Raw genomic sequence first — 13,557 nt, 5'->3', positions numbered from 1 at the left:
CGTAAATTTTCAGGACGTTTGGAGAACTTTGATTTCTGCACAAAAATAACACCAAGGCCATTCTGCTGAAAACAGCGTCAGTCCAGGTTAGTTCCATTCAAATCATGCAAATTAGAGTCCAAAACAAGGGCAAAAGAGTTTGGAAAAGTAGATACGATGGAGACGTATCAACTCCCCCAAGCTTAAAACCTTGCTTGTCCTCAAGCAACTCAGTTGACAAACTGAGAGAGAAAGAAAAACTTTGACAAACTCTGTTTGATCTTGTTGTTGCAACTATGTCTAACTCATAACCAGAATTTCAGCAAGATCACAAGTTAACCACATAAGCAAATGACACGAAGGTCTCACGGTAAACTAATATCAATGGCATAATCAGCTAACGAGCAAACAATAATGAGTTTCAAATACCAACATTTCAATCAAAACAAGCATGACGCAATATGAATAGGTGGTATCTCGCTAGCTCTTTCTGAGACCGCAAAACATAAATGCAGAGCACTTTCAAAGATCAAGGGCTGACTAAACATTGTAATTCATAGCAACGAAGATCCAGTCATAGTCATACTCAATCTCAATCAAAAGCAAAGCATAAAAATGACAGAGGTGCTCTCTAATTGGTGCTTATATAAGAGGAGGATGACTCGACAGGAAAATAAATAGACAGGCCCTTCGCAGAGGGAAGCATTGATTTGCAGAGGTGCGAGAGCTCAAGCTTTAAAAACAGAGATAATAATTTTGGGTGGCATGCTTTCATTGTCAATGCAATGACCAAGAGTTCTCAATATCTTCCATGCTACTCATGCTATAGGCGGTTCCCAAACAGAAAAGTAAAGTTTTAACTCTCCCACCACCAATCAATCACACTCCACGGCTAGCCGAATCCTCGGGTACCGTCCATACTAACATCAATCCGGGTGGAGTCTTGTTTTACAGTTATGTTTTCGATTTAAGCGTGGAACTGGGCATTCCAAATACCGGCCCCTTTCTCGTGAATGACAGTGAATAAACACATGTCGAGGATAACACTCCTAGCATGGAAGATACAAATAGCCCTCTGTCACCACATGAGCGGTTCGGGCATGCAAAACAGATTATTTCTTGAAGGTTTAGAGAATGGCACATGCAAATTTACATGGAACGGCAGGTAGATACCACAAATAGGTAGGTATGGTGGACTCTCATGGAAAAACTTTTGGGTTTATGGAAGTGGATGCACAAGCAGTATTCCGCTTAGTACAAGTGAAGGCAAGCAAAAGACTGGGAAGCGGCCAACTAGAGAGCGACAGCAGTCATCAAGATGCAATGAGTTTGACTAACATTGAATGCAAGCATGATCAGGATATAAATCACCATGAACACGAACATCGCAGAGGCTATGTTGATTTTGTTTCAACTACATGCACGAACATGCGCCAAGTCAAGCCACTTGAAACATTCAAAGGAGAATACCATCCTATCATACTACATCATAGTCATCTCAAAATCTATGTTGGCATTCAAGACAAACCATTATAAGCTCTCAGCTAAATAAGCATGGCATCAGAAACTATGATCTCTAAGTTGTCATTGCAAACATGGTTCTCTCACAAGAAAGCTAAATCTGGGTAGATAGGCTAGTCATATTTACAAAAACAAAATAGATAGAGTTCATACCATCTTTTCAGTCTCAGTCACTTCATCATATATCATCATTGTTGCCTTTCATTTGCACGATCGAACGATGTGAACAATAATAAGCGCATTGGACTAAGCTGAATCTGCAGGCAAACACAAAGGAGAAGACAAAGTAATATGGCTCTTTGAAAGCTAAACAGGTAAGCATGCAAGAACCAATAAACATTGTAACCAATATCTTCTACCTTGACCCAAAGAAAAATAAAACTATTTACACGAGAAAGCTCCCAACAAGCAAAAGAAGAAAGAAAAATCTTTTTGGGTTTTCTCAAAAGGACACAAAACAAGAAAACAAGAAAACGAAAAGAAACTAGCATGGATAATACAGTGGCAAAGTGTAAACACCGGCTAACAGAGTGAAAGCATAAGCATGAATGTAAAGTCGGTGAGAACACGTACTCCCCCAAGCTTAGGCTTTTGGCCTAGCTTGGTCTACTCCCAAGGATGATCCTGGCGAAACCCAAAGTCATAATGGGTGTTATACGGGATTGTTGCAGCCACTGCCTGAATAGCTGCCTCACGAAGTTGAGCAGCAGTCGCCTCCCTCTCATACTCCTCTGCCTCTCCTATGGTTATGTAGTATCTTCGTTAAACCTGAAAGTCAAAGAAAGAAGGAGCAGGAAGGGTAATATGGAAAACATGATGCCGGTTAAAAATCAAGCGGTATAGGAGGGATCCATGATCTCTCTCAAGGAACTGGTAGCGTGTTAGAGCGACACGATCAAGGTAGGCTGTACGGAGAGGAGGGTCTTCTAGACGGATGGATACTCCAAGAAAATTTGCTAAGCGTGTAGCATAACACCAACCTACAGCGGCTAGCAGCAAAACGCACCGCAACCTACAGCAACTAGGCCACGGCGGCAGCAAGCAGCGCGCGGCAACAACTACGGCACAACACCAGCAACACAAACGGCAGCAGCAGCAACCTACAGGAACACGCCACCACATCACGGCGCTCAGCAACAGCAGCAATTCGGGACAGCACGAGACAGCCACAGCAACAGCAGGGGTGCTCGGCAGGAGGAGACCGGGCAGGGAACTGGAGGCGCACACAGGGACGGCGAGGTCCAGCAGCGCAGTGCCTCGGAACAGGGCCAGCTCGAGTAGGGGAGCGGCACAGGAGGCGAGGCCGAGGGACGCGAGGCCGGCGCACGGGGCAGAAGGCGAGCAACAGCAGCATCTAGCTGCGGCCGACCACGGCGGGCAGGGCACAGCAGGCAGGGCAGGAGCGGGAGTCGACCACGGCAGAGCATGGCGGCGCCGGCGGGGCACGGGCAACGGACTGGGACGGCCACGGCGGGGGCGCGGGCAGGGCACCGCCGGGTAGAGGGAGGCAACCACCGGCGATGGGAGGCGCGGGGTGGAGCAGGCGGCGCTGGGGCGGCGAGGCGCGGGCTGGCGCGCTACTGGCGCGCGGGGAAGAGGAGGCGAGGCGGGCACGGCGCAGCGCACCTGCGAGCCGAGGGAGGAGCAGCGAGCGAAGGCGGCGTGCGGGGCTGAGGGCGCGGTGGTGGGCATGGGCCGATGGCGAGGCCTAAAGCGAGGTCGGGGTGGCGTCCGGCTGCTGTCGGCGGGGAGCAAGCCGACGGGAATCGGGCGGACTGGGAAGGCGCTGGGAGGACGATGGGGAGGAGGGAGATGGGATCGGGCACGCTCGCTGCGCTAGGGCACGGGAGGGAGGCTGGACCTTGGGCCTTGGCCGGCTGGGCCTTGGCCTGGGGTCCTCCTCTCTCTATTTTGTTTTTTTTAAACCCATTTTTTCTAAACAGAAATTTTAAAATAAGGAAGGCTTTTAACAAAATTAAAAAAAAATGTTTCACTCCTTTGAAAAAAAATACCCCAACTCTAAAATAGCTTGGGCATTTTTAAACAAATAAAATGAAACCCTTTTAAGAATTAAAATAAAACCCTTTTAAGGAATTTAAAAACAATTCAAAACCCTTTTTAAAGAATTAAATAAAACTCTTTATTTAAAGAATAAATAAAAGCCTTTTAACAGAGAAAATAAAACGGGAGGGTTTTAAAATAAAACAAGCGGGGAAATAAAACAAAAACCTAAGGGTTGCCCCTACATTTAATAAAAGGGCTTTTATTGAAAAGAAGAAGACGCACCCTTTTAAATAGGGGTTTTAAACGAAGACTTTGGCAAAACCACAAAAACGAAATGAGAGAGGAGAGAAGGGGAGAAGGTTTAGGTCGGCGGTGCAACGGGGTTTAGCGGTGGCTCTCACGCTCCTTCTCTCATTACTCCAACAAAACAACGTCACTCACGAAGCACTAACGCCTAACAACACGGAGCAACAAGCAACACCGACAAAACACCGATGACATGATGTCATGCATGATGCGATGATGCAAACTAAATGATGATGCAACCAACAAAATAAAATAGCCGCACGACGGAAACGGAAATAAAGGGGAATCTTCTGGGACGTCGGCATCGGGCTGTCACAAGCGGCTACAACAACAATCGCCGACCAAGGTGCCAACTTTGCAAGAAGCCGGGCCACGAAGTCATTGACTGCTGGCACCGGTATGATGAGGACTACACGCCCGAAACACGGCAAGCTGCTGCCGCCACACGGGAACACGGTGGAGCCGATGGTGAGACGGTTTGGTACGCCGACTCCGGCGCCACAGATCATGTCACGAATGAGCTAGAGAAGCTGGCTCTCCAGGAGAGGTACCACGACAACGACCAGATTCACACCGCAAGTGGTGGAGGTATGGATATTCTTCACATTGGGCAATCCTCTATTAATTCCCCTAGCCTCAAACGTGACCTTGTTCTTAAAGATGTTCTCCATGTTCCACAAGCCGATAAGAATCTAGCTTCCATGTCCCGTTTGACATCCGACAACAATATTTTCTTTGAAACTCATCCTACCTATTTTTTAATTAAGGATCGGGCAACGAGGGAACTCATCCATCGCGGTAGATGCATTGGAGGACTATACCCCATCACATCAAGAGTCTTTAATCGACAGCGTCGTCGCCAAGTTTACTCCACCACCAAGCTGTCACTAGCCAGATGGCACCAGAGATTAGGGCATCCTTCTTCAAATATAGTTAAGCAAGTAGTCAATAAAGGCAATCTTGCATTGTCAAATAGTTCCAATACAGAGCCTGTTTGTGAAGCTTGTCAATGTGCCAAGAGTCACCAACTTCCCTATCCTTTGTCAAATAGTGTGTCTCATGCTCCTTTAGAGCTTATTTTCAGTGATGTATGGGGTCATGCAAGAGATTCTTTTGGTAGAAAGAAATATTATGTCAGTTTCATCGATGATTATAGCAAGTTCACATGGATCTATTTGCTTAAAAACAAATCTGAAGTTTTTTCTGTCTTTCAAGAATTCCAAACACTTGTTGAGAGACAATTTGACAAAAAGATCCTTGCAGTTCAAAGTGACTGGGGAGGAGAGTATGAAAAACTTAACTCCTTTCATAGCATTGGGATTATTCACCATGTCTCTTGTCCCCATGCTCATCAACAAAATGGTTCGGCCGAACGAAAACACCATCATATTGTTGAAGTTGGCCTGTCCCTTCTAGCTCACGCATCCATGCCACTTAAATATTGGGATGAGGCCTTTATCACAGCCACATACCTTATAAATCGTTTGCCTAGTCGAGTCATTGGCAACACTACTCCATTGGAACGTTTGTTTCATCAAAAACCAGACTACAGTTCTCTCAAAATCTTTGGGTATGCATGTTACCCAAACCTTCGTCCCTATAACCATCATAAACTAGAGTTTCGGTCCACACAATGTGTGTTCCTTGGTTATAGTAATCTCCATAAAGGCTACAAGTGTCTACACATCTCATCCGATCGTATCTATATTTCCTGTGATGTTATCTTTGATGAAACAATGTTTCCCTTTGCTAAACTCCATCCTAATGCGGGAGCTCTTTTGCGTGCCGAAATCTCCCTCCTTTCCGAGCCTATTCCATCTTCCAGTCACGGGGGTGAATTAATTAGGACTAATCATGTGAAAAATATTTTTGAATCTACTGAAACTGACGCTGAAAATGCAGCTACAGGGCATTATTTCATGTACCCAGATGCAGCCAAAACTCTTGCGGAAATCCAAGCTGATCCGCTGGCTGCTGCAGCTCCTGCCGGCGGGCGATCCGAGGCTGCCAGTCTGCCTGATGCGGAGTCCTAGGCGGATTCTCCCATGCCAACACCCGCGCCAACCGCCCGCAACCGCGTGGCCGACAGCGCCCCACCTGCGGGGTCCACCCGCACCGGCGGCTCCCACGCGCCAACCGCCAGCCGCGCCGCGCCAACGCCCGCGCCAACCACCCGCGTCGGCGGATCCGAGGAGGATCCTCCCGCGCCAACCGACAGTGCCCCACGTGCGGCGCCCACCCGCGTCAACGCCGCCTTCGACGAGATCCTAGGCGCGGCGCCCATTGGCTCCACCAACAGTGGGCCACCTTCTGGCACTGTTGGTGCAGGGGGCAGCCCGACCGGCTCGACTGGATCCTCTGCGGCTGACTCCTCTGTGGACAGATCTGCAGCAACTCCAGCCCCTCCTCGTCATACACGGTCTCGGTCAGGTATTGTCAAGGATAAAAAATATACAGACGGTACAGTCAGGTATGACACACACAAACGTGCTTTCCTCACAAGTACTGGTGAACAAATAACTTTGCATGATGCCCTTGCTCACAAGGAGTGGAAGAAAGCCATGGATGTTGAGTATGATGCACTAATACAAAATAAAACATGGCGGTTAGTCTCACCAAAGAAAGGTGCAAATGTGATAGATTGCAAATGGGTATATAAAATCAAAAAAAGAGCTGATGGTAGTATAGACATATACAAAGCTAGACTGGTTGCAAAAGGGTTTAAACAAAGGTTTGGTATTGATTATGAGGATACTTTCAGCCCTGTTATTAAGTCAGCCACTATTCAACTTGTACTGTCTATTGCTATTTCCAGAGGTTGGAGCCTACGACAGCTAGACGTCCAGAACGCGTTTCTTCATGGTGTTCTTGAAGAAGAAGTGTTCATGCGGCAACCACCAGGGTATGAAAATAAGAACACACCACATCATGTCTGCAAATTGGATAAAGCTTTGTATGGGTTGAAACAGGCCCCAAGAGCCTGGTATTCAAGGTTAAGTACACAGTTACAAAAACTTGGATTCACACCATCAAAGGCAGATACCTCCTTATTCTTCTACAGTAAGAACAATGTTACTATATTTGTTCTTGTCTATGTTGATGATATAATTGTTGCCAGCTCAAGTCCAGATGCTACCACTTGTCTGCTTAAAGATTTAAAGCTAGAATTTGCTCTCAAAGATCTAGGAGATCTTCACTACTTTCTTGGAATTGAGGTAAAGAAGGTAAAAGATGGTATACTTCTTACACAAGAAAGGTACACTACTGATATTCTCAAAAGAATAGGTATGGAAAAAATGTAAGCCAGTTAGTACACCTATCTCTACCTCAGAAAAACTCACCATTGAGAGTGGAGAAGCACTTGGGCCAGATGATGCAACAAACTATAGGAGTATTGTAGGTGCATTGCAGTATTTGACTCTCACACGACCTGATATTTCATACTATGTTAACAAAGTATGTCAACACTTACATGCTCCTACTACTTCTCATTGGACAGCGGTAAAAAGAATTTTAAGGTATCTTAAGTTTACAGAAGGACTTGGTCTTCAAATTGTAAAATCTCCATCTATGCTTGTCTCAACCTACTCTGATGCAGACTGGGCAGGATGTGCTGATGACAGAAGATCAACAGGTGGTTTTGTTGTATTTCTGGGAACAAATCTTGTGTCATGGAGTGCAAGGAAGCAAGCAACAGTCTCAAGGTCTAGTACTGAGGTTGAGTATAAGGCTTTAGCAAATGCAATAGCTGAGGTAATGTGGATTCAGACTTTGCTACATGAACTTGGAATCAAGGTGCCTCAGGCTGCCAGATTATGGTGTGACAATCTTGGTGCAACCTATCTCTCAGCTAATCCTGTTTTTCATGCAAGAACAAAACATATTGAGGTTGATTTTCACTTTGTCACAAAAAGAGTAACACGCAAATTGCTTGATATAAGGTTCATTCCAACAGGTGATCAACTTGCCGATGGGTTCACCAAACCTCTCACAATGAGGAGGCTAGATGATTTTAAGTACAATCTCAACCTTGCTAAATAGGGTTTAGATTGAGGGGGAGTGTTAGACAATTGTATAGGATACGATTGTTGTAGTTTAAACCCGGTTCTATCTCTTCTCTGATCTCCCTTATCTCATGTAACCTTTTGATAAGATCTTGCCTTGTACTCCAAGATATTGTGATATAAATACATTGCGGCCCGAGACAAAGGGTTCTACGCTTCATCACAGGTGCGAGCGCAACGGCCAGTTGTAGGAGAGCTAGAAGTGTGCGACGAGCCACGCGAGAGGAGGTCGAGAGGAAGAATCGTAGTTGCCCTGTTTTTTCTGGAATGAAGGAGTTGAAAGTAAGCTACATAAGGTACAAATTAGACGGCTCTAATCAGCACAATCGGATGGTGCGCGGGTCTGCCAGCCCCACCCACTTGAAATCAGGGAGGGGGAAGAGATTGTTTAGGAAAGTTACGTAACAATACGTAGGAATTTTACGTAAGTGTAGCATTTTTTGTCTGCCAGGGCCTAGCTTCCCCCTTACATTATTCATCAACTACCTTATAATTGTGCCAACGGCTCTTCTATAAAGATAGAAGGTGGTGTAGAACCCGTAAGTCTAGCTAATTTATGAGAGACAACATGCATCTACTTTGGGCAATTAACGAAAGAATTCGAAATATAACATATCGCAATCCGCATAGATGGCAGCGGCTTGTTTCTCTTTGGTCCTCAGCAGTTGATTTTGCCAGGGGCTATTCTTTCCCAGTATAGGAAAGGTGCAATGAATTCCATTTCCCATAGGAAAAAGGATCCAGAGTGTGATTTGGATGATCGATGTATCACTCTGACATTATTACGAACATGAGATATATAATGATGTACGAGTACGCGAGATGATCGGCTGTATTAATTAGAGGAATATGCGCCACGCCTTGCTGCCCGTGGAAGCAACCGCGGCCACCGCTGCCCTCAACACACACTAATGAGGCTGCTCATTGTGAGGAGTAACATATAATAATATCATGCATATGTTACTATTGTATGATACTATCTTCATAATGCATTGTATCATAAACTAGTATCATAGATGATCTCATTTATTGACATACATGACATGACAACTCATTTTTCATGGTCCAAATCACATAGTAGTATCCATCGGAAAAAAAAAACATACTAGTAGTACTCCGCCTGTGGTTATGCATGACATGACAACTCACTTTTCATGGTCCAAATCACATAGGAGTACAAAGCTAAATTCAATGCAATATAATGTCGTTGTAGGAAAATCAATCAATCGATTGGAAAGTTGGTGTTACAGGCCATGTGGACATTAATGTCTAAACAGAGTAACTACCCTGATTGTGCACATGAAACCAACTGCAGTCTATAAAAGGAGCAAAAATGAATCAATCTACATTTTAAAATATGTCTATATAAATCCATATATAGTTTATAGTGCAGTTTCTAAGAGGTTTTATATTTAACAACGGAAGGAGTACATGATTAAAATCAAGGGTCCATACTTTCAACAACTCAACAAGGACCAAAGGAGGAACTGTAACTGACATGATGCGGCGTTCATGTTCAGTGTATGCACTAACAAAATATTAGGTCATGAATCGTCTACTGCTGGTTGGCTCCACATAATTTGTTCCGGAAAGAACACAGGCAGATTCCTGGTGTGATTTCTTTGCGAATCCTCAAAGTGATAAATAGTAACCTTAAAAACTGTCACCCGCAAAAAAAGAATCAACCACAACTAATGTCACCAAAAATCTGAACAGGAGCATGATCCTCCTTTGAAATGGTGGAACCTAAAAGGATCTCTCAGCACAATCTCCCTGTCAAAAACCACACTGACAAGCTTAAATACCAAATGGCAATCCGCACAGGCCCTGAGATTCTTGAATATCCTTACTGTACATCCTTCCGGAACAGTGATAAGGCCATATGCCAATGCAAGCTTCTCGCTGTGGTTCCAAAGGTTCTGCTCTTTTTGTTCCTCGTCTGTATCATGCAGTGCCGATGAGGTGTCGGCAACATAACCTACCTCCCTGAGCTTCAGAAAGATTTCATCTAGCTTCGTGTAGATCTTTTCTGTGTGATTATGACTCCGGTCACCTATACCAAAGGTGCTCACTTCTTTCTTCTGCTTAAGCCAACTGCAAGCAGGTCTTTTATTTAGATTGATGCTTTTCATGTGACTTCTTAGTCTGTCAACATCAGACCATCTTGCACTTGTCGCATATAAGTTCGACAAAAGAACATAAGCTGAGTCATCAAAAGGATCCAACTCAAGGAGTTTCTTGGCGGCTTTCCTCCCAATATCCAGATTTTTGTGAGTTCTACTAGAGGACAACAAACTACGCCAAATTAGATCATTTGGTAAGACTGGCATGTCTTCAATGAACTTCTCTGCTTCTGTAAATCGCCCTAAACGTCCAAGGACATCCACAATGCAAACACAATGCTTTATTCCAGGGGAAACGCCAAATACAGATAACATAGAGTTATAGTAATCAATGCCCTTGTCCACTAGACCAGCATGACTACAAGCTGAGAGAAGAGTGACAAATGTTACGTAATCTGGATTTCGCCCTATCGACACCATATGCTTAAATGTGTCCTCGGCTTCCTTGAAATATCCATATCTTGCATAACCTGATATCAGTGTATTCCAGCATTGTTGGGGTCGGACGGCAGGATCAGGAAGCATTTTCAACATTTCATCCATTTTTCCGCATTTCCCGTACATATCCATTGCAGCATTAACCACATGACTGTCATTATCCAGCCCACACTTCACACCAAGACCATGTAGTTGCATGCCTTCTTCTAGTGATGCCAGGCTTGCACTGGATGACAAACATTCAGCTAGACAAACATGATCAATATTATTTCCAGCATGCTGCATATCCATGAAAAGCTTTAAGCCTTCCTCTCCATGGCCATGTTGAACATTCGCAGCGATCATAGCATTCCAGGAAACGGCACTTTTCTTGATGATTGTGCGGAAGACTTTAGTGCTTGAATCTAGGTCGCCACAGTTTGCATACATTGTGATCAGAGAGTTACTAACGTAGTCATCAGCTATGAATCCAGTATGGATTGTGTATGCGTGCAGGGGCAATCCATAATTCTGTAACTCGTTTGAAAATTTGAAAGAACCCTGGATACTCACTATTGTTATGTAATTTGGTTTTAATCCCACACCTCTCATCCAAGTAAATACCTGCATTACCTTGGTACAATCCTCAAGCGCTGCGTAGCTCCCAATAAGTACATTGCAACTAACAACATCGTGAGTTGACATCAACTGAAATACTCTCTCGGCATCTTGGATAGAGCTGCATTTACCATACATCGTGAGGAGAGAATTACCAACCAGTAGATTGCGGTCAATACTTAACTGCAATATCATGGCATGAACCATTCTGCCATCCATCAAAGCTCCTGGACTCAAACATGCTCCTAAAGCACTGGAAAATGTCATCCGATCTGGAGCTTCTTTAGTCTGAAGTAACAGACCTAGTGTCTTCAATGCATCCATGTTATTACCGTTTTGCACATACGACGAAATCATAGTGTTCCATGATATTAGATCCCTTCTGCCCATGCTCCAGAACAGAAACTCAGCATCAACGAACTTCCCAGCAGCAGAATACATACTAACAAGGGCATTATTCACGGGAATATAAGAGTGCAGACCACCCCTGAGGCAAAGGGAATGAATTCCACTTCCAATGTTGACATAATCTGAGGAGGCGCAAGCGCGTATCAGGCTGCACATAGTAGTTGCATCATAGCTTAACAATCCACCACGACGCATATCCGAAAATACCATAAAGCATTTACTGCAGAGCCCTTCATGTGAGTACATTGACACCATAGCGTTCCATGATATAGTGTCACGTTCCTCCATTCGATAAAAGAGTTTCTCGGCATCTTGCACCCTTGCAATGTTACCAAGCATTGTGATCAGTGAGTTTGCCACGGAGACCTGCCTTTGTAGGCCAGAAACTAAGACCTGGGAAAACACCTGAAGCCCAGCCATGTGACTCTCGAGTGAGAGTGACCCACACAAGCTGACCACCGTGGAAAACGCATTTGCATTGCACGAAACACCTTCCATTCTCATCCGGCGATAAGCTCTGAAAGCCTCTTCCAAGTAGCCGTTTGACGACAAGGCGAGCATGAGTGCCGTCCACGACACGACATTCCGCTCAGGCATCTCCTGGAACAACCTCTGTGCGTCCAACACATGCTTCCGGGAGCCGTAGAGGTGAAGGAGGGCTGTCCCGATGTACACGTTGACCATGAGTCCGGCTTTGTGCGTGAGCGCGTGTATGGCGGCTCCACAGGTGCGGCCCTCTTCCTTGTTCCAGCGCTGGCACGCGGTGACGAGACTGGCGAGAGCGAAGCCACTGAGCGGAACTGCACGTTCACGCATGCCACGCAACAGGTCGAACGCCGTGGGTTCGTGGCAACAGCGGACGCAGCCGGAGATGGCGGTGTACCAGGAGGACGGGGTGCGCTCCGGCATTGCGTCGAACAGGTGGAGCGCGGCATCTGCTGAGCGGCGACAGAAGTAGAAGGCGAGTAGGGTGTTGCTGTGGAAGGCGCTGAGCGGTAGCGCGCGGCGGAGGAGGGTGGCGTGGATGGCGCGTGCGAGGCGCGGGGTGTCGGCGAGGTGGGAGAAGCCGGTGCTCGGGAACTGGGCTACCGCGGGGTGCGGGTGGTTAGCGAGGAGGCTCAAGGGGTGAGGCGGAGACGGGTCGACACGGCATGGTTGCGCTTGCGCTTGCGCGGTGGTGGAGACGCCACGGCTGGGGCTGGGGCTGGTAGCGGCGGCGGCGGCGGCGGCTGCTCGATTGAAGCAGGCGCGGGAGGACTGCCTAGCCAGTTTGGCGCCTAGGAAAATCGCGTTTCGCCTTTCGCCACCAAACACAAATAGAGAGCCAACAGGAAGAAAACGGCCTGTCCACGAAACCGCTTCTTCTGTCTGTGAAACAAGTCCATTTTTCATCTTCTTGTTCGACAATTTTTTCATCTTTTTTTTCTATATACAATACATGCCCGAGTAGGCCTGATCCAAACTCTAGCCCAACAACACACCGGGCTCCCCAGCGCGGCCGAATGGGTGGGAGAAGCTATGACGTGCAAAAGCTTCGCCAATCACCAGGTGGAGTTCCAAGATGGAAAACCCTATTCGCCTCTCGTCGTCGGGGCTATGGGCCGGCCCAGTTCCAGCAGATTGTCCCGGTTTTGGGAAGCCGGTTTTTTCCTTTTTTTCGAAACTTCTAGAATGTTTCCTGAACCGGAATTTTTTTCATAAAAAGTTCTGACTTTTCAACAAATGTTCTACCTTTTCAAAAAAAGTTCTGCCTTTTCAAAAAATATTCGGGATTTTATAATAATGTTCGAAATTTCCATAAATTATTCTTCAAATTCAAAAAATGTTATTGATTTTTTAAACATGTTCTGGGTTTTCAAAAAATGTTCCGGATATACAAAAGAATATTCTTGATTTCCAAAAAATGTTCTTCAAATTCGAAAAATACTTTTGCTTCTTAGAAAAATATTCTAAATTTCAAATAGTTGCCATTTTTAAAAACATTTATAACTCCAAAAAACGTTCGTGCTTTACAAATTTGTTCTCGACATTCAAAAAATGTTCATGCTTTAAAAATTTGTTCATGCTTTTAAATTTGTTCTCCATTTTACAAAAATGTTAAAGATTGTACATGCTTC

The 13,557-nt window shown here is 45.4% G+C and overlaps 1 protein-coding gene across 1 annotated transcript; it reads right to left on the bottom strand.

Moving 5' to 3' along the window:
* Positions 1-9,061: 9,061 nt before the first annotated feature.
* On the bottom strand, positions 9,062-12,766 carry LOC123448308 (pentatricopeptide repeat-containing protein At3g24000, mitochondrial). Its single transcript, XM_045125154.1, has one exon. The coding sequence runs from the start codon at positions 12,347-12,349 to the stop codon at positions 9,572-9,574; it is 2,778 nt and encodes a 925-aa protein (XP_044981089.1). The 5' UTR covers positions 12,350-12,766; the 3' UTR covers positions 9,062-9,571.
* Positions 12,767-13,557: the final 791 nt, after the last annotated feature.

This window comes from Hordeum vulgare, chromosome 4H, assembly GCF_904849725.1.
Source record: "Hordeum vulgare subsp. vulgare chromosome 4H, MorexV3_pseudomolecules_assembly, whole genome shotgun sequence".
In the NCBI taxonomy this organism is placed as follows: Eukaryota; Viridiplantae; Streptophyta; class Magnoliopsida; order Poales; family Poaceae; genus Hordeum; species Hordeum vulgare.
Note: the sequence above shows the minus strand (reverse complement) of the source record. Positions and strands in the feature narration are given on the sequence as shown.